At 26.2% G+C, this 19,737-nt stretch overlaps 2 protein-coding genes and 1 long non-coding RNA gene across 3 annotated transcripts in view; all 3 read left to right on the forward strand.

Moving 5' to 3' along the window:
• Positions 1–790: 790 nt before the first annotated feature.
• Positions 791–5,029, forward strand: LOC136084614 (uncharacterized). The gene is made up of 3 exons (XR_010640685.1): positions 791–1,515; positions 1,683–1,725; positions 4,078–5,029. It is a non-coding gene; the product is annotated as an uncharacterized LOC136084614 (long non-coding RNA).
• Positions 5,030–7,730: 2,701 nt separating this feature from the next.
• Positions 7,731–12,149, forward strand: LOC136084615 (uncharacterized). The gene is made up of 2 exons (XM_065804936.1): positions 7,731–10,191; positions 10,710–12,149. Exon 2 carries the CDS (start codon positions 11,108–11,110, stop codon positions 11,990–11,992), a length of 885 nt encoding a protein of 294 aa, XP_065661008.1. The 5' UTR covers positions 7,731–10,191; positions 10,710–11,107; the 3' UTR covers positions 11,993–12,149.
• Positions 12,150–15,731: 3,582 nt separating this feature from the next.
• The window catches only part of LOC100198815 (inactive tyrosine-protein kinase 7-like), a 40,115-nt gene continuing 36,109 nt past the window's right edge, over positions 15,732–19,737 (forward strand). Inside the window, 1 exon segment of the mRNA NM_001309753.1 lies at positions 15,732–15,810. Coding sequence (NP_001296682.1) covers positions 15,732–15,810 — 79 coding nt within the window.

Raw genomic sequence — 19,737 nt, forward strand, 5'->3', positions numbered from 1 at the left:
TTATACAAGTATGTCTAATATTTGTTTCTTTTTTAGATCCTACCTGGCTTTATATAGATTTTTTGAGATTTCATTAGTATAAATCACATAAATTTTGGGCTTATTCATTAAAAAAACATTAACATAATCACAAAGAGAAAATAGTATACAGTAAGTTAATATTAGTAAATATTTATAATATCTTTCTAATATAGAAACACTTAAAAAACTCAAGTTAATGTTTTTTACTTATTGTATACTATCTTTATCTGTGTTTATTGTTTACATAAGTTTATAACTCTTCCTAATGTTGTCTTGTTGTTTATAAATATATTATCTTCATATTTTAATAGTTATATTTTATTTTCATTTCGTTAGTATAGTTGTTGCACCTTAAGCAGAACAGCTTTGACGATTGTTACATTTGTAACTTACTGTTAATAATTTCAAATTATTTTGTGTACAACTTTTTTTGTTACTTTTCGTCGAATCTACACAGCATATCGCTGGTAAGTTTGTATCAGTTTGTATATGTTAATGATTATAGAATTTGCTAAAACTTTTTAATCTGTGAATAGATTTTAAAGATTACTAATTTCAAAGTCATTATTTGCAATATTTATTTTTTATTACAAATTTTAAATTTTAATTACATCTTTGTCTTCAACGAATCATAAGTTTACCAATTATTACTTTTTAATACGTATATATATTTTCGACGACTGAAATATAAATTTTTTATTAAGTATTTTTTAAACTCAGTTCTTTCTACATCTGCTATAAGTAGTATCTTTACAAATTTTTACTTTTTAATATGTTTATGCATACCTTGGCAATTACAGTATTTATTTTTAATTACAGCTTTGAAACCATTAGTTACATCTTCAACGACTATTATGACTAGTAAGCTTAAAAACTATTATTTGCAAACATGTACACAACTTTCTTATCAATTAAAAATTTTTATAAAAACTTTTTTTATCTTTAGTTCCATGTGCACAACCTTCTGCTTGTAAATTTATGATTTAGAAATGTTTCTGAATGATTATTGAATTTATGTTTCTATTTATATACATTATTTAATGCATTAGTATTGTGTTATCCCTCAAAGTGCAGAAGAACGAAATTTTTATTTTCATTAACATTTTTAAAAATATCATTGGTTAATACATATTACATTTTAAAGCAGAACAGCTTTGACGATTGTTAAATTTGTAACTTACTGTTGACAATTTCAAATTATTTTCTGTACAATTTTTTTGTTATTTTTAGTCGAATCTACACAGCTTATCACTGCTAAGTTTGTATATGTTAATGAATTTAGAATATAGAATATTTCAAATGTCAATAAATGTGAAGAGTATTTTGCATACTTATTTACTATTCTTGTTTTAGTTTATTTAAACTGTTTGTTTGACTTTATTAATACTTATTTGATTTTAAATTAGTTTACCTTGTTTACAGTTCCTAAAAATTATATTTGCATTATTGATAATGAAATACTAGTTTCTTGTAACCGTTACTTGTTTATAGAAGGTATGAGATTTTTAAATTATTTGAGATTTTTTTGGCTTATATAATTTAGTACATTTTTTTACATTATTTATGTTATTAATTTCGAATAAATAATTATATATTATTTCTTTGTTTAGGCAAATTGAATTGAAACTATAATATATCAAGTCTTTATATATAATTTTTAGAGGCATTTTAGGGTGGATACTCCAACTTGCATCTTGTAATGTGGTAAGATTTGTAAAGTTATTTCTCACTTTTCAAATAAACACAATTAAAATTTTTTTTTTTATTTTTACTGACATTTTTTTCAAGTTTGAATGGGGAGGAGAGGGGGTCATTAGGCGTGGCACACGCCCCTCCCCTAGTAAAATAATCTTGAATACTTATTACTCTTTTTCAATAAACTCAATTTAAAACCTTTTTTCAAATATCTTATAAATTTTTTTTTTAGGTCGGATAAGACTAGACAGGGGGTGGGGGGTGGGGGGGGGAGATTGTGGGAATTGGCCGGGGCACATGTCCCACCTCTAATGTCAATTTATACACATTTTGTACATGGTGTAAAGTAAGAAAATGTAATTTAAACTTTTTAACACAAAATATAATCAATGTTTTTTAGGTTAAAATATTTATAAGAATGTAACATTTCACTACAAGGGTGTTTAAACGTAACAAAGACATCCACCCTTTAATCTAAAATAGACCACTAATATTTGGAAATGGAATGGAAGCAAATTAGATTAACTTTTTATGTAATAAAGATAACATATTTTATCAGAAAAACACTCTTTCGTGAGAAAAACTTGTATTTTTTTAAGGATATGATAGTGTTCCCGTACCCCCTCTGACCCTCTAAACACCCCTTTTATCTATAGAGTTATGTGAACTTGTAGCCTACTCCTACATGTATCTTTTGATACCAAGGTATAGGCATTTGGATAAGATTTGACAAAGTTATAACAATTTCAGTGGAAAAAAAATATTTTTGGAACCAGTTTTTTCAATAAATCCATATATCGAAAATTTGCTACTAAAAACGTCATAACTTTTTTTTAAATGGTTCGTTTTCAATAATTTTTTCACCTTTAAAATATTGTACTAAAGGGCTTTCCAATGATATATAAAATTTTAGTATATGCTTAATCTAAAAAAATCAGTCCACGTATATATACATATATATATATATATATATATATATATATATATATATATATATATATATATATATATATATATATATATATATATATATATATATAATATAGGTACGCGGAAATCGCGATTTATGGAACCGATTTTTATGCTAAAATTTTGGTTCTCATTTTTTTAACACTTTTTTAGGCAGCGTGGGACAGACGTGTTTTTGTAGAAATTTTTTTTTAGAAACATATATACACATAGATACTTTTTTGAAAAAAGAAGAGCTAATCTTGATTTTTCAAGACTTTTATGAAATTGCAGTCGAAGAAATGTCGATCCCCCTTTTTTTATTATTAAAATAGTTTTCTACATGCATTTGTTATTCACTTGCCAAATTTCAACGAAAAAAAAATACCAGCAAATAGTTTAATTTGTGTTAGATTAAGTTTACCATTTTTTTTAGGTAGTTCTAGGCAAACGTTATTTTGCAAGTTATTATACCAGCAAATAGTTTAATTAGTGTAGAACTTTTGGTGCCTATTTTTGTTTTTTTGTTGTTGTTGTTTTTTTCGGTAAGCGAAATACGGGGAGGGGGGGGGATAAGGGGGGGGGCGACACTAAAAAAATTATTGCAATTTTGTATTATGTTGATTTTTTATTATTAGATTAAAATTAAAGTGCAAAATATAAATAAAAGTGTTTTTAATTCTCTAACAGACTAAAGTTAATTTCTTTTATTTCATAATAATATTATAGTTAACTTATGTTTGAAACAAAAAATAATAATAAATGTAAAAACTTATTGTTTTCTTATGTTACATATAAAAATAATAATGTTTCAGATAAAGACTCTTGCTTTTGAATGGATTGTTAAGCGATAGTATCAGTTGACAATTTTATTAAAACACCATATATAAATAAGTATACAAATCAGATTCTTCATTGGTTTATTCCTAACAAAAAATTTGTTAGTGTTTTTCAACTATAATAAAAGATATTATCTTTATTATCTTTTTTTACTTCGATTGTATACTTCTATAACTGGACTATTATTTAAATCATTATACTAGCATGCCTTATGTTTACTTATTGTTTAGACTCTACTAAATATTATGCTTATTTTAAAGGTTTCATAAGTATAAATAGCATTGTTTATATATAACTACAACCAAATTAACATAATTTATATATAAACAAAGTATGCATAATAAATACCATTATACCCTTATAAACCAAAGTATATACATTCCTAATGTTAGCGTATTGTTTAATAAATATATATTTTTATATTTTTACTGTTATATTTTGATTGTTTATTTTCATTTTGTTAATAAGGTTGTATCTTACACAGAACTGATTTGACGATTGTTACTTTTGTAACTTACTTTTGACAATTACGTAGTGTTTTGTGTAATTTTACAATTTTTTTGTTATCTTTAGTCCAATCTACACAGTCTACCACTGGTAAATTTGTATAGGATAATTTTTAGTATTGATTATAAAATTACAAATACAATCAGCAACGAGTGGTAAGTTTAACAATTGTTACTCTTTAATATGTATGCATTTCTTGACATTTGCAAATTTGTTTTTTATTACAACTTTGTTAACCTTGAGATACATCTTCAGCTGCTACAATTGGTAAGTTTAAAAAAGCTATTATTTTCTAATCTGTTTATGCATGATGTATGCGTAAAACAATTATTTCTAATATGTGTATGCCTTTTTTATCAATAGCAAATAAAATTTTATTTTATTACAACTTATTTTTTCATTTAATTTCACAACCTTCTCTATAATCAGCACAACCTTCTGCTAGTAAAATTATAATTTAATTATTTTTCTGAATGATTATTGAATTCATAATATTTCTATTTACATACACTATTTAATACATGTTTATTATGCTATCCATTAAAGTGCAGTAGAAGTAAAATCAAGAGTAGTATTTAAATTTTTACTTTGATTAACATTTTTAAAATATATAGTTGATTTATTAGTCTTTCATTTTATTTGTTCAGCCAATGACTTTCACAAGTAGTTAGTTTATATTAAATGTTACATAATACCATTCAGTACTAATCTATTTACAATTCAATGTCATTAGATCTTACATATGGTGTCTATCAGAGATACATGTATCAGCACCCAGGACCGACTAGCAGTCGCTCATTTTTGTGATGGGTCCAGTTAGGAGGGAATGACGGGGAATCATTTAGCTGGACCTATCATCCCCTAACAGGGGTGCTAGGAGCTACAGCAGAAGAAAGCTGTTGTGGAGAAGTTTGCAGGCGAAGACAGCATGGTAGCAGCTTTGTGGTTAATGGTGGCATACACAATCATTAGGCACCACCATTCTTGTTTTTTTATTAAAAATTTATATGTAATATCATCAAGTTTGTTTTCCATTTTGTCTCAATTTTTTTTAAACATTTGAATTATTTATTTAAAATTTTTTTACCCAAAATAATTTAAAAATGAAGCATTGACAAGTGTAATAGTTTTAATGAAATATTTTGTATGTTTTCAATGTGATTAAAAGTTGTAGTATAAAAAGTAGTCAAGTTGTACCTATAAATTGTTATAAACTTTTAGATACGATCAGGACTTTTTGAGGATTTCATAGCCCATATTAAATACAGTGTTAAATTTATGTGTAATATTTTATTGAGTTGATAAATATGAAAAGTCTTTTTTTTAGGGTGGATACTCCAACCTGCATTTTGTAATGTGATAAGATTTGTAAAGTTATGTCTCTATTTTATATAAAAGCAATTTAAAAACATTTTTAAATTTCTGTTTATATTTTTTTCAAGTTTGAATATGAAAGGAGGGGGGGGGGGCGTTAGTTGTGGCACACGCCCCTTTCCTAACTAATGTAGTAAAATAAACTTGTATACTAATTTCTTATTAAATTTTTTTTTTAGGTTGGAAGACTAAAGAAGATGGGGGAGGGGGGGGGAGGGGAGGAGGAGGAGTTAGGTGTGGCACATATCCCACTCCTAATGCCAATTTATACACCACTTGTAAACGCTGTAGAGTAAGAAAGTATAATTTATACTTTTGAACACAAAATATAATCAGTGTTTTTAAGATTAAAGTATTTATAAGAATGTAACATTTCACTATGAGGGTGTTAAAACGTAACGAAAACATCCACCCTTTAATATAAGATAGACCACTAATATTTGAAAATGGAATGGAAGCAAATTAGAACAACTTTTCGGGTATAAAGATAAAAAAATTTATCAGAAAAAACAATCTTTCAGATGAAAAACTTGTATTTTTTAAGGCTTACGATAATGTGCCATACCCCCTCTGGCCCTCTAGACACCCCCTATATCTATAGACTAATATAAACTTGTAGCCTACTCTTACATCTATCTTTTGATACCAACTTATAGGCATTTGGATAAGATTTGACAAAGTTATAACAATTTCAGTGAAAAAAATAATAATTTTGGAACCAGTTTATTCAATAAATCCATATATCTAAAATTTGCTACTAAAAACTTCATAACTTTTTTTTGAATTGTTTGTTTTTGATAATTTTTTCATCTTTAAAGTACTGTATTGAAGGGCTTTCTAATGATATATAACATTCTAGTATATGCTCAATTTAAAAATTTCAGTCCACGTACCTAATATATATATAGAAAATAGTAAAATAAAGTAGTAAGATAATAAAATGCCTGTCCAATTATCAAAAAATAATGGCAACATATTCACATTAGGAAAACATCAACTCACCAAATATAATGTCAACAATTAGCTGGAATTTTTTTTATATAATAATCAACAGCTTCAGAATCATTTTCTTCTCTGGTCCAGTAAAAAATAGGGCGCTACTGCAGTTTCTCCCCCCCCCCCCCTTTTTTTTATTTATTTATTTATTTTATTGCTGATTATGATAGAGAGTTTTATGTTGATTAAGAGTCGTATAAAAATATAGGTCTAAAAATCAACAAAAAGTGCTCTAAAAAACGCTAATATTCGCCATTTTTTAAAAACGTTTTACATCCAAGTTTACATTTTGAATTCGATCGCTTAGAAAATCTTTTTTTAATTACGCAACCCGGTTTTTGTTGTCGTCAAAATTAAATTACCTTCAAATTAAATTAAATGTTTTAATTAATATATTTTATATTTTTTTAATTAATTTTTAAAAATTAATGTAAGTGTTTGCTTTTTAAATGAACATAAATTGACTGACAAAGTGGCGCAATTAAATTCTGATTACAATAACGAATTTTATAAGTGGGTTTATTGATATTCAAAACTGTTATTTACTTTCTCTAACGAGCAAATATTGAAGATAAAACCTGACAAACTCTATCTTTTTCAGACACTCGAGTATGCTCATTTTTTATATTCCTGCCAAATTTTATTGCCAAATTCAGAGGCGGTGATATCCTATTTGGGCGCACAATTTTGGTACCTAATTTCCTTTTTTCTATAATCTTGTGCAGACTTATGTTGATTAGTTTTCGGAATTTCATACCAACATAGATATTTTTTAAAAACTTGAATGAATAAACTTTAATAATATGTGTTTTCTGAATAAAATAATGAACTTTATAAGTAGATATGTTGATATTCAAAAGTTTTGGCAAAACGGTTTTTTACTTTCTTCATCAAGGAATTATTGAAGATAAAGCCCGACAAACTCTCAATTTTTCTGACACTCAAGTTAGCACATTTTTTATGTTCCTGCCAAATTTCGTTGCCAGATTCAGAGGCGGTGATACCCTATTTAGGTACACAATTTCGGTACCTAATTTCCTTTTTTTTTAATCATTTGCGGGGAGAGGGGGGGAGTACGAGATAAAATTCTTTGCAGGTTAAATTTGATTATTATTGATAATCACATTGTTATATTTTTAAAACAATAACAATAAATTAATATTAAATAATAATAATATAAACCTTTTTAGCTTAGAAAGGTTTATATTATTGTTTGTTTATATTATTACTGTCATAATTAATAATTTTATAATGTCGTTTTATTTAGATAAAATGAGTGAAAAGTTAAATTGTAAGAATTTTAATAATTTCATTTTGAAATTTATTTGTTGATTTTTGCATGGAAACAGTAAAACTAATAGTAATACTATTATTATTAGTAATAATATTACTATTAGTGTCAAATTATTAAGGTATAAGACCCCTCAAAAATTTATTTATTGAAAAAATCTCTTAAAATGGCAGACACCCAAAAATATTTAGGACACCCCGGCCATTCTATCTGAGTAACCGAAAGCATATAGAATATGACTTTTTGGCATATGATTAACAACATAGTAATCTACAAACTGAACTAAAATTGTTCTACAAAAAACAAAGTATTTAAGCTATGCTGAGTTTTTTAAAATGGCGTATTTAAATTGCATTCTTCTAACTAAATCTTCTATAAATCAAGCTAAATCTTCTATAAATCTAAACTAAATCTTCTATAAATCAAAAACTCCTAACAGTATTTGAAAACTTTTAGTCCCAATTGTACAACTAGATGTAATAAACATTTGGTGAAAATTTCATGCAAATCTGACATTTAAAATCTGTTATTATAAGAACAAGAACCAGAATCATATAGATAACCTTCTTGGTCATTCTCTGAGTCATCTTTTTTTTTTTTGCATCCATGAATAACTTGTTTTCGCTGTTTAGATGTTGATCGATTTTAATACTCTCAAAATTAAACGCTTTTTTGTTTATGATTGAACAGCCTTGAAAAGTATATATACCAGGAATAAAGAGTAAGCTTTTACAATCGCCATCATCATAATAGCTAACATACCTTAGTTTACTTTGTGAAATAGAACAACCAAACGTTCTTTGTGCACCAATTACTTCCACGCCAGAAGCAGAGCCACGATAGTTTTATTTACAAACATGTGGTAACTTTCAAGCTTCAAATGCAAAAGGATTATTATCTTTAAGTTTTAATTTTAGACTACGTGCTTTGCATGACCGACTCATTGGCTCGTAATCAAGAATTTTACCTGTGGCCATTGATATTGTTGTAATAACTCCATTTAATGAAGAAAACCCACTATGTTGCCTACTACCATCAGCTGATAATGCAGTGTTAACAATATTTGAAGAAGATTGACAAATTTCTTTAACAGCATCAATTATTGTTTCTTTTGCGACAGTTTTAGCACAATCAGAGACAGATTTATTTATTTTGTAATCTTTTTTAATCATAGGTTTAGGAATGTTCATTAAAGATGTAAACTTTTCTAATCCTGAAATAACTTGACTACATGGCGCATTAAATAAACTATTCTATTATTTACATTCAAAATTATTTCCCAGAATATTTCTTTGAAGTATAAAATTCAGTTTTTTCATTGCAGTTAGAGCAGCAAATATTAAACATTGAGTTGAGTCCTTTTTTTTCGAGGAAACATTATGAAAGATTGAATTCTGATTGTAAACATTTTTTAAAACATAGTTGATTAATTACACTAGACAAAATTTCAATACCAACAGTTCAATAACCAACAGTTTTAGTTTTATTATGCTGAGTTGTCTCAATTTTCTCAATTTTTATTAAGGATATCGATAAATTTAAAGAAGTTTTACAAGAAATATGATCATTTTCATAACTAATAACAGGAGCAACTGATAGAGTTGAATCGATTGGCAAAGTTTAAGTGGATCTATTTAAATGAAATTTTCTGGATTTTTTACTTTAAGTACTTTGCTTGACTGTACATGATTTACCCATTGTTAAAAAAGTTTATTAAATAACAAAAAAAAAAAAAAAGCTTGCAATTCTGATTAAAAACCTGTTGCTATGCGTGTTGCTAGGCAGATCAAATTTACCCACTCGAAGGAATAGATTTATATCTCAAGAACTAAATCTTACTTGAAGAAATGGTTTTCAAATTCGAGTTCAGCAATAAATTTCGTGTCAGAATTACACAAAATTTTTTTTTTTGATTTTTTAATGATTTTTGAGGGGTCTTACACTTTAATAGGGTGTTTTCAATAATACGGTGCTTACCCCAACCCCATATACACCCTGACTCAAAAATCAACCTCTCGTATTTGTTCTAGAAGGAAATAAAAACAACTACTTGCATATAAAAACTAGCAATTACAAAAAAAAAATACTCTTTTAAAGATGTATTATTGATTTTATGACAGTGAAGGTGGAGGTTGGGTGGCCCTTCTAGCCTACCAGATACACCCTGAGGGTGTAGGACAGTGTTAATGTGTAGGCTATTCTTATACCTATCTATTGAAACTAAGTTTTAGGCATATATATATGATTTGACACAGTTATAATAATTTTAGTTAAAAAAAACTTTATTTTGACCACAGTTTTATCAACAAATCCATATATCTGAAAATCGGTACTTAAAACGTCATAACTTTTTGTGGAATCGTTTGATTTTAATAATTTTTTCACTTTTAAAATATTCAATAGAAGCTCTTTCTAATGATATATAACAACCTAGAATTTAATCAATAAAAAAATTTCATGTAGCATACCTATTTCAAAGTGCAGTTAAAACTTCCAAAGTCGCAGGGAAACGAGAATCGGTATGTATCTGGTTTAATGTAATATTAAGTTCAACGATAATTATGCTTATAAATTTGTAGAATAATTTAAAACAACTGAGTTTTAATTTAAATTAAATCGTAACATTTAAGAAATCAATCAATCCATTATGCATTTTTTAACAAATCAATTAATCCTTTATGCATTTTTTAACAAATCAATTAATCCTTTATGCATTTTTTAACAAATCAATCAATCCATTATGCATTTTTTAAGAAATCAATCTATTATGTATTTTTTAACAAATCCCGTATGTATTCTGAATAAAGATCACTTATTCAAGGATAAAAATAGTAAAATCGTTTTTAAAAAATTAAAAGCATTTATTTTATAACTTCTTTTGGATTAATTTAATTGAACTTATTAAGCTTTTTTAATTAAAGTTATTTCCTTATAACTTGCCATTTATTATTTTTTTAGTTAAAGATATAAGTTACTTGTTGATTTAGAATTGAAATATTTGGTATATTTATATGAAATAAAGTATAATATAATTTAGAACCATGAAACATGTCATTCTCAAATGTTAGAGGAGGATTTATTTCAAGAGAATTCAATTCAAATGTCTCCAATAGATGAACCTGAAATACAAAGTGATGAAGTCAATTGGTTATCGTGTGCTGGTCAGTTAGAAAATATTGACACAGACAGCGAGTGTGGTACCATTTTGTCTGAATTAAAATCTGAGACATTTCCAAATCCTGTGATATTCTTATTGGAAAGCATTCAGGTCATTAGTAGAATAAAATCAAGTTCTAAAGAATTCTTAAAAAATGCAAATATTTTATCGGAACAAATCTCTAAATCAGCTGAAAGTTCCAAACCAATTAACAATTTTATTGATAACATAATTAATCATGATCCAGGCAGTCGTGATTTGGTTGCTTCAGCATCTCAATGCTATACCTTATTGCTTTAGGGCCACATCAGCCAAAATTAACTAAATATCCAGTTAATACTACAGTTAACAACATTAAACAGCATAGTTTTAATCCTAAATGGTACAATGAATATCCATTATTAGAATATAGTATTGTGACAGATTCTGCATACTGTTTTGTATGTACTTTATTTTTAAATGGTCCAGGAAGATCTTATCAAGATTCAGCATGGGTAAAACCTGGTATTCGTCAATGGCATAAAATGAAAAGCTGTGGAGTTAAAAAATTTGGTAAATTGCAGCAACATTTTTCTTGTTTTTCTCATAAAGCAGCGTTACATGATTATTATCAATTTACGACAACTGAAAATCATATTGATATAATTTTAAACATATCAAATAGAAAAGAAGCAATTAAGTTAGAACAAGAAAAAGATTTCAATAAACAAATTGTAGTTATATTATTTGATATTGCTAGAACATTATCACGACAAGGATTAGCATTTCGAGGTGATAGTGACGAAAGTGGAGGAAATTTTATGCAATTTGTTCAATTACTCTCTAGGCATAATCCCTTATTGAAACGCTGGATGGAGGAGTCTTCTTTACGATCCCATAAAGTTACTAACTTAGGTCCACGATCTCAAAATGAATTTATTAAACTATTAGCTAAAGAAACGTGTAACATAATAATAAAAGAGATACATGAAGCAAACATTAATTCAGTATCTGCTGATACTACACCAGATATATCAAATCAGGACCGTTTATCAGTATGTGTCCGATATGTTAATAGTCAAGGCAAATCTGTTGAGCGACTTTTGGGAATTGAAAAAGGAAACGATAAAACTGGTTCGGGTACAGCATCACAAATAGTCAACATTTTATTAAATAGTCAGTAATTTATTAAATCCGGAGTTAATACCCTTTCAATCCTATGATTTTGCAAGCAATATATCAGGAAAATTTAATGGAACCCATGACAAACTTTCTGAACTTGTTGGTCATAAAATTATATTTATACCATGCCAAGCCCATCGGTTGAACACGTTTTTAGAACATAGTTGTGATGCTAGTAGTATAATTGGAAGTACTATTAATATATTAGAAAATCTCTGTCTTTTTTTCCTCAAGTAATAATAGATATGGTTTGCTTAATGAAAAAATTTCCAAAATTGAAAATGCGTTACAATTAAGAAACTTGTCAAAAACCAGGTGGACAGCTTGTGCTGAAAGTGTTAAAGCTGTATGGAATTCATTAGAAGCTGTTGTTGAAAACCTTAATGAAATTCTATTATTAAACGAATGTTTTGATAAAGGAACAAGATCAAAAGCGCTTGCTCTTCGAAAACAAATACTTTCTTTTGATTTTATTGTTTCTATATCTTTCATGAAGAACATTATGTACAAACTATGTATAAAAATTTAACAAGTTTATAAAAATTATTATAAAATTTTATTGCTAACGTCAAGAAATATTGTTTAGATATTATATAATTTTAATAATCTTCTTTTAATAAATAGTATTACAGTATTAAAACTGTATTTTGATATCGTAATATACGCCCATTTCATATATGATTATTACTCCAATGCTCAGTAGGCCAGAATAATTTTTTCGTGGTCGAAAGTCCCAAAAAAGTGAATTCTTCAAACATTTTCTTTCTTTTATTATTAAAACATAAGTACTTTACTCTACTCAAAAATATTTGGCATTGTATATTTATAATTTTTTGACCTACAAGTTCAGAAAGTTTAACATGGGTTCCATTAAATTTCCCTGAAATTACTTGCAAAATCATAGCTTGCCTTAGGCAAGCTCGCTATAACCATTCATAATGGTTTTAAAAATGTCAAATTTTCGCTTATTTTATTTTAAAACTTATCCTCAAAATCTACGTAACTGCACAATGCATTGTACAGTTACGTAGATTTCAACAAGTTTTTTTGAAAAAATGAGCGAAAATTTGTCATTTTTAAAACCATTAAGAATAGTTGATGAAAAGTTTTCAGTGTTGTGTTAATGTACAGTGTACATTAACACAACACTCAAAACATTGAACCGATGCATGTAGTGACGATAATCCAAGCTCTAAACTTTGCGAGTCTGTTGGACGGATCAGAGCTTTATCTAAGTTGTTTAATGATCTAGGAGTACAGAATTTAGAGGGTCAGAGACCCCCAAAACCTAAAAAGTAGGTGTATTTAAAAAAAGGCCAAGTATTTCACTGTTTTCGAGCGTTACAAATTTTTTTTTTTTGAGTTAGCATTTACAGGAGTTTCACCCCCCCTAATAATTTGGTTCGGGACGGCCCTGCATACTAATATACTATACATATAATATACTATAAATAGTATATTAAATATAATATACTATAAGTATATTACACATGTCTATATATTTTTTGACAAATATTAGTATATTACTAATATATGATATATTCTAAATACATAAAAAAGCAATATATTATATTATTTTGTAATAAAGCTTTTTAAAAATGTAATGATTAGACTGAGCAAAAAACATGTATTATTTATTTTATATATAATACATGTTATTTTTAGATTGATACTTTATAAATGTAATATTAGTACTTATATCACAAAATTATTGTATAGAAAAATCACATAAATTTTTTAATAATAATTCTTATCGGCTTATAAAAACGAATATTGAATATCCTTTATCATCTCCACCCCCCTCCTTCTCCCCCAAACAGAAGTCGGAAAAACAAAATTTAGGTACCAATAGTGAGGGCAAAAATAGGGTTTCTGCTTGTTAAAATTGATTCTTGGAATTTGGCATGTGCATAGCAAACCTATAAACTTAAAAAAAAGAATAGGATAGAAAAAAAAAAGATCTTATCTTTAACATTTACTAGCACAAGAAGTACAACAAATTTTTTGATATCAATAAATAACACTTTAACTTTCGTTATAGTATATATAATAAAAAAATACTCTTTAAAAAATTTCGACTACTCTACTTTTAAAAAAACTTCTAAGTTAATATAAAATTCTTTAAAAATATGCTACAAAACCCCATCCTACCATACTGCCTAACGCGAAGTTCTAAAAAACGTGGAACAGATTTTTAGCACAAAAATCGGTTCCGTTAATCGCGGGATTTGACATACCTAATAAGTTGCTTAGCTATTTCCTATACTTACTTCAAATATAATATGATCTTAATGGTGATTATTTAACTTTATATGATTCTCTACCGAACTTTTACTTTAACTCTTATATAATAATTTTAACTAATAAATAATAATCAAATTACATAAGGTAAAAAGTTTTAACTCGCTTGACAGATCTTTCTCTAATGACCTCGTACATTTTGAGAACGCGCTCTTTCAAGTTCACAAAAGCCTAGTAACTAATTAAAACTACCTTGAACGTTAAAACGTTGACTCTAGCAATTATATTATGAAGAGAAAAAGAGATTTTAATTCAAAACAAATGAAACAGTTCGAGATAACAAAGTTCGAGTTAACCGGTGTTTGACTTACCCGGAGTTAACATTACATCACTATAATCCAGAAAAACATACCTAATAAAAATAATTTAAAAAAAAAATATTCTTTACAAAAAAAAGTAAACTTTTTTCACTAGTTTTTTTGTTCAAACTTTTATTTATTTTATGTCAAAAATGAATAGAAGTTTTTTTCTTAATTTAAATATTTTTCTTAATTTAACTCTTTTCTTTTTTAAACTACTTTTCTTACCTTAAATTTCTTTTTTTTCTATGTTGTTTATGAATTATTTTTATAAATATTATTAAAAAAATTGTTAAATTTTTTTAATAAAAAAAATTAAAAAAAGATTTTTAGATTACTATACAAATATTTTAAAAGTTTATCTGATTTATTGAAGGTGAAGTTACGGGGCTTGGTGACAAGATCTATTTTACCTTATTATTGTCATAGTCATAAAAATATTTTTTTTTAATTTAAATAAAACGTTGATATTTTTTTTTACGCACTGTATCAATTGACATCTTTACCTCGTTTCTTATTTAACTGGTTTTTGCAAAGATATTAACACAGCATGGTTAAGGTACATTGGTTCATGAACAAATCGTAGTTTATGAATTATGATGGCCTATAATACGAGTACATTAAATATGATAATTTTTCTTGTGTGTATATTCTTGTTTACTTTATTAAAACTTGTTGTCTATTAAAAAAGTTAATTGACTTGATTCAGGTTTTGTTTACAATAAAATTTAATAAACAAGTCTTCAAAAAAGTTTTATGATTAAGATAACAGTTACATTATACTGACAACAAAATTTTTGGCGTCTGTTTTTTAAAATAAATTAAAATTTCCTTTGATGAGATTAAAACCTTTGTTATTGAAATTTGAGTCTGAAATCGAAAAATGGTGTAGCGCTGTCGTAAAAAATTTTAAAACTTGCTTTTGAACGAAATAAATTCATTTAAGCTTTATAGGATTTAAAGAAAACGGCGGTAATCATATACGTTTGGTCTCCATTGCACACATTGTTACAATACTTTAGACTTACGCATTTAAATTGTAAGAAATCCAAAATATATAATGTTATATAAATCAAAGTAATTCAAAGTTAGAAAGTTTATTTAAAATGTATATAACAATTTCATAAAAATATAATTTACAATGTTTTTACACTTTAATTATAAAATCGTACAATGGTTTTTGGTGATATTACTTTGTAACAATGGTTTGATTCAAAATAGTAAGTAAACTTTGATTTTATATATATATATATATATATATATATATATATATATATATATATATATATATATATATATATATATATATATATATATATATATGTATGTATATATATATGTGTGTGTGTATATATAGGGATGTGAGAAAATTTTGAAATTTCTAAACAAAATAGTATCATATACATAAATATATGGCTCTAATTTTGAATTTTTTAAAAATATTAAAATTATCTCTGTAGGTCAAGTACTTCAAAAGTTATGAGATTTTTAAGTTGCAATTTTTTATATATGGAGAGGCTATGAAAACTTGGACCCAATTTTTTAATTTTTTCTGCAAAAAAATGTATATTCGTCTAAATTTTTATCTTCCAACTAAAAAATCATATATCAAAATAAAGCTTAGAGTATATTAAACAAATATTTAGTTATAAATGTAAAACTGAATATATAATTAAAAAAATTAAAACTAATTATAAAGTTTTATATGTACAAACAAAATAATAAAAAATTCATTAAACTTTATTATTTTAAAATTTTATGGATAAAAGTGTTCCGTTTAAAGATGTTCATGCCATCATGAGGTCCCCAAAAAATCTAATAAAAAATACACTAAAATCAAAATAATAGACTGAACAGACCAAACAACTTGTATATTTAATAAAACAAAATTTAATAATCTGTTCAAAGTTTAGAAGCTAAATAAAAAAGTAAGTGTTGCGCTAATCAGAATTCAATAAAACTACCATGTGATCCGGTAATTTTATATATGCGAACTCAGGGTAACAATGCTTCAAATTTTCAAATTCACAAAAAAACCTTGGGTGCTTGAGGAAACCTAAACTTAATATGAGCTCATCAGATTTACTTCAAATTTTGAGGATAGGTGGTTTAATAAATATTTTAAAAGAACCTTTGAATTAAAGAAGGACCCTTGCTTATTTTAGGAGCAGTGATTCATAGAAATACATCAAAGATTTAAAAAGTAAAATTACACTATTTTTTATTTACAAAAATAGCCATGAAATAAATCAAATTTTAGTTTTACCTTTTTTTTAAATAGATACAAAATTTCATTTCATTTAGCTCCAAAATAGAGGTGCAGCCTGGTTTGGCCTAATTCAACTTTTTGCTAAATCAAAAAAAATGCGGACCAATTTTTAAAACACTTTTTTTACGGCAAAAAGCGCATATTCTCACATCCCTAGTATATATATATACATATATATATACATACATATATATATATATATATAAATATATACATATATATATACATATATATATACATATATATATTCTTATATATATATTTATATATATATATATATGTATATATATATATATATATATATATATATATATATGTATATATATATATATATATATATATATATATATATATATATATATATGTATATATATATATATATATATATATACATATATATATATATATATTTTTTGTTATTTCACCTCCCCAAGGCCCAGAAGGCCACTACAGATGGGGAGGCTACTTAATTGTGGTTATAACCCTCTCTCAACTCCTATAACTCCGAAACACAAACCTTGACGAACAAGGCTGCTGCGCGGAAAAACAAGTTGAGCGCGGTACTACCGGGGACGTGGTGGGGATCGAACTCGGTGGTGGGGATGTGGTGGGGATCGAACTCGCTCTACCACTACCGCAGTGGTGTAGTGGTAGAGCGATATATATATATATATATATATATATATATATATATATATATATATATATATATATATATATATATATATATATAGGTATATATATATATATATATATATATATATATATTATATATATATATATATATAAATATTATATTACTATATTTATAGAAATATAGTCGAGTTTTATAACAGCTATTTTAAAAACAGAAAAAAACAGTAAAGTAATTTTATAGTAAAAAGAGCTAGATTCTAGTACTACTGGTTCTACTGGTTTTTTGCATTAATAGTTGACTTTTTTGCACAATTTCCAACCTGCAGTTTACTATACATATTTCTATTGCAACATCTACACATGTTTCTTTGCAGCTTGTTTCTCTGCACATTAGTTCATTAACACTTGTGCTTTGGAGTTATAGAGATCAGAGAGGGCTATCACAGCAATTAAAAAATAATGATAAAAAAAAAAAGATAAAAGAAAAATCAGCTTTCTGGTCTGTAGTGGCCTCTCAACCTAAGTTACAAGTTGTAAAAGCAATAAAAAAAAGCTTTACTATACCAAAAGGCATAGTTATAATTCCAGGTAAAAAAATACCCTAAAATTTTTGGATATTAACTGAAAAATAGTTAAATATCAACAAAAACAAAGTTAGCGAGAAATAAAACATTTCTTTCTTTTTGAACTGCATAATTCATATTGTTTTTTGCCTCCATATATGTGCCAAATAGTTGTAAGTTTTTAATTTATTTTTTGTTAAAATAATTATTTGTAATTATTGTAATTATTTAATATTGCAAATAGCAATTACAATCATTTAGTATTGTAAATAGCAATTGTTTTTAAAAGAATTTTTTTGTTATTATATATATACATATATATTTATTTATATTTATTATATTATACATTTTTAATGCTTTTATTATACTCTTGGTATTTTAATAAGTTTATATATTCTTTAGGAGGTTTTTTTAACAGGGAATTTGATAATAAATTATTACAAGCTGTTTTGGCAATGAGTATTATTGTCAAGTTTGCAGGGTTGATGATGGTTAAGGAGATTTTTTTAAGTGAAATTAGGCATTAGAAAAGAAACTCCAAAAGGTAGATGATTTGTGTAGGGTACTGCTACTAATTTTGTTTTGAGGGACATTTGCTGTAATCAGGGTCTAAGTGAAAAAAAAAATTGCGATAACATGAGAAATGCACTGATATTTGCTTTTTTTTAGTTTCAACAGGTTTTTAAATTATTGCCTTAAAGAATCTGCTGATGGAGCTGACAAAGTTGATTAACTAATATCCTTACATAACATTATGGATTGAATGCACACTATTTTTTGGATATATATGTTTATTTATTATTTAACTTTATTATTTAAAATTTTATTTTATAAAGTGTAAATTTATATACATATATTAGTTTATATTGAAAATCTGAGTTGAAGAAACATAAAAACAGGTTGACCCTCTTTCATGATAAAGACATACAATATGCAGCTATGAATCTAATAGAGGCTCATGAAATAATCAAAAAATCATCACATGCCGTTGTTGTGAAGTTAGGCATATCAAATGTCAACAAAAAAAATGAAGAAAAAGAGTTAAAAAGATAAAAGGTATTTGGCTCGACACTTGTCAAAAAGGTTAAACAATTCAAAAAGTATCTAAGAAAAGCTAGTTTCTGTGCAAGCAAAAATACAAGCACTAATTAAATGGGTGAATAAAAATATAATAGATACATTATTTTACACTTTTTTCTTAAAATCTAATTTAAATTTTGGCATTACAAGTAGGAAAATACATAATGCATATGATTAATGTTGAACAAATAAAAAGGTTACCATGATAAATGTAAAATCTGTTTGTTTCTACATATGCCTACTATGAATGCATTCAGTCTTCTTAGTAGTGTTCAAGTCCAATGCAACTTATAAAACAGTTTTGGAACAAATGGTTGATAAAGATTTCATAGCAGAATTCTGAATTGGTGCTTATCATTTAAGTGGTTTACAGAAGTAGTTACTTAAAAAAGAAATTCCAATCATATCTCTGAAAATATGAAAATTAAGTAGAATTAATGGATATTTAAATTAATGGATAAAACAAAATTATTTAAAGCAGTTTTGAGATAAATATAATGGTATCATTTCATTAACAGGAGTATTCCAATGGAACGAATAAAAGGTAAGTCTGGTGATGAACTATTGTGAACTGAAAAATAGGAAGAAAGTTTGTGATA

Source organism: Hydra vulgaris, chromosome 09 (assembly GCF_038396675.1).
Source record: "Hydra vulgaris chromosome 09, alternate assembly HydraT2T_AEP".
NCBI classification, from domain to species: Eukaryota; Metazoa; Cnidaria; class Hydrozoa; order Anthoathecata; family Hydridae; genus Hydra; species Hydra vulgaris.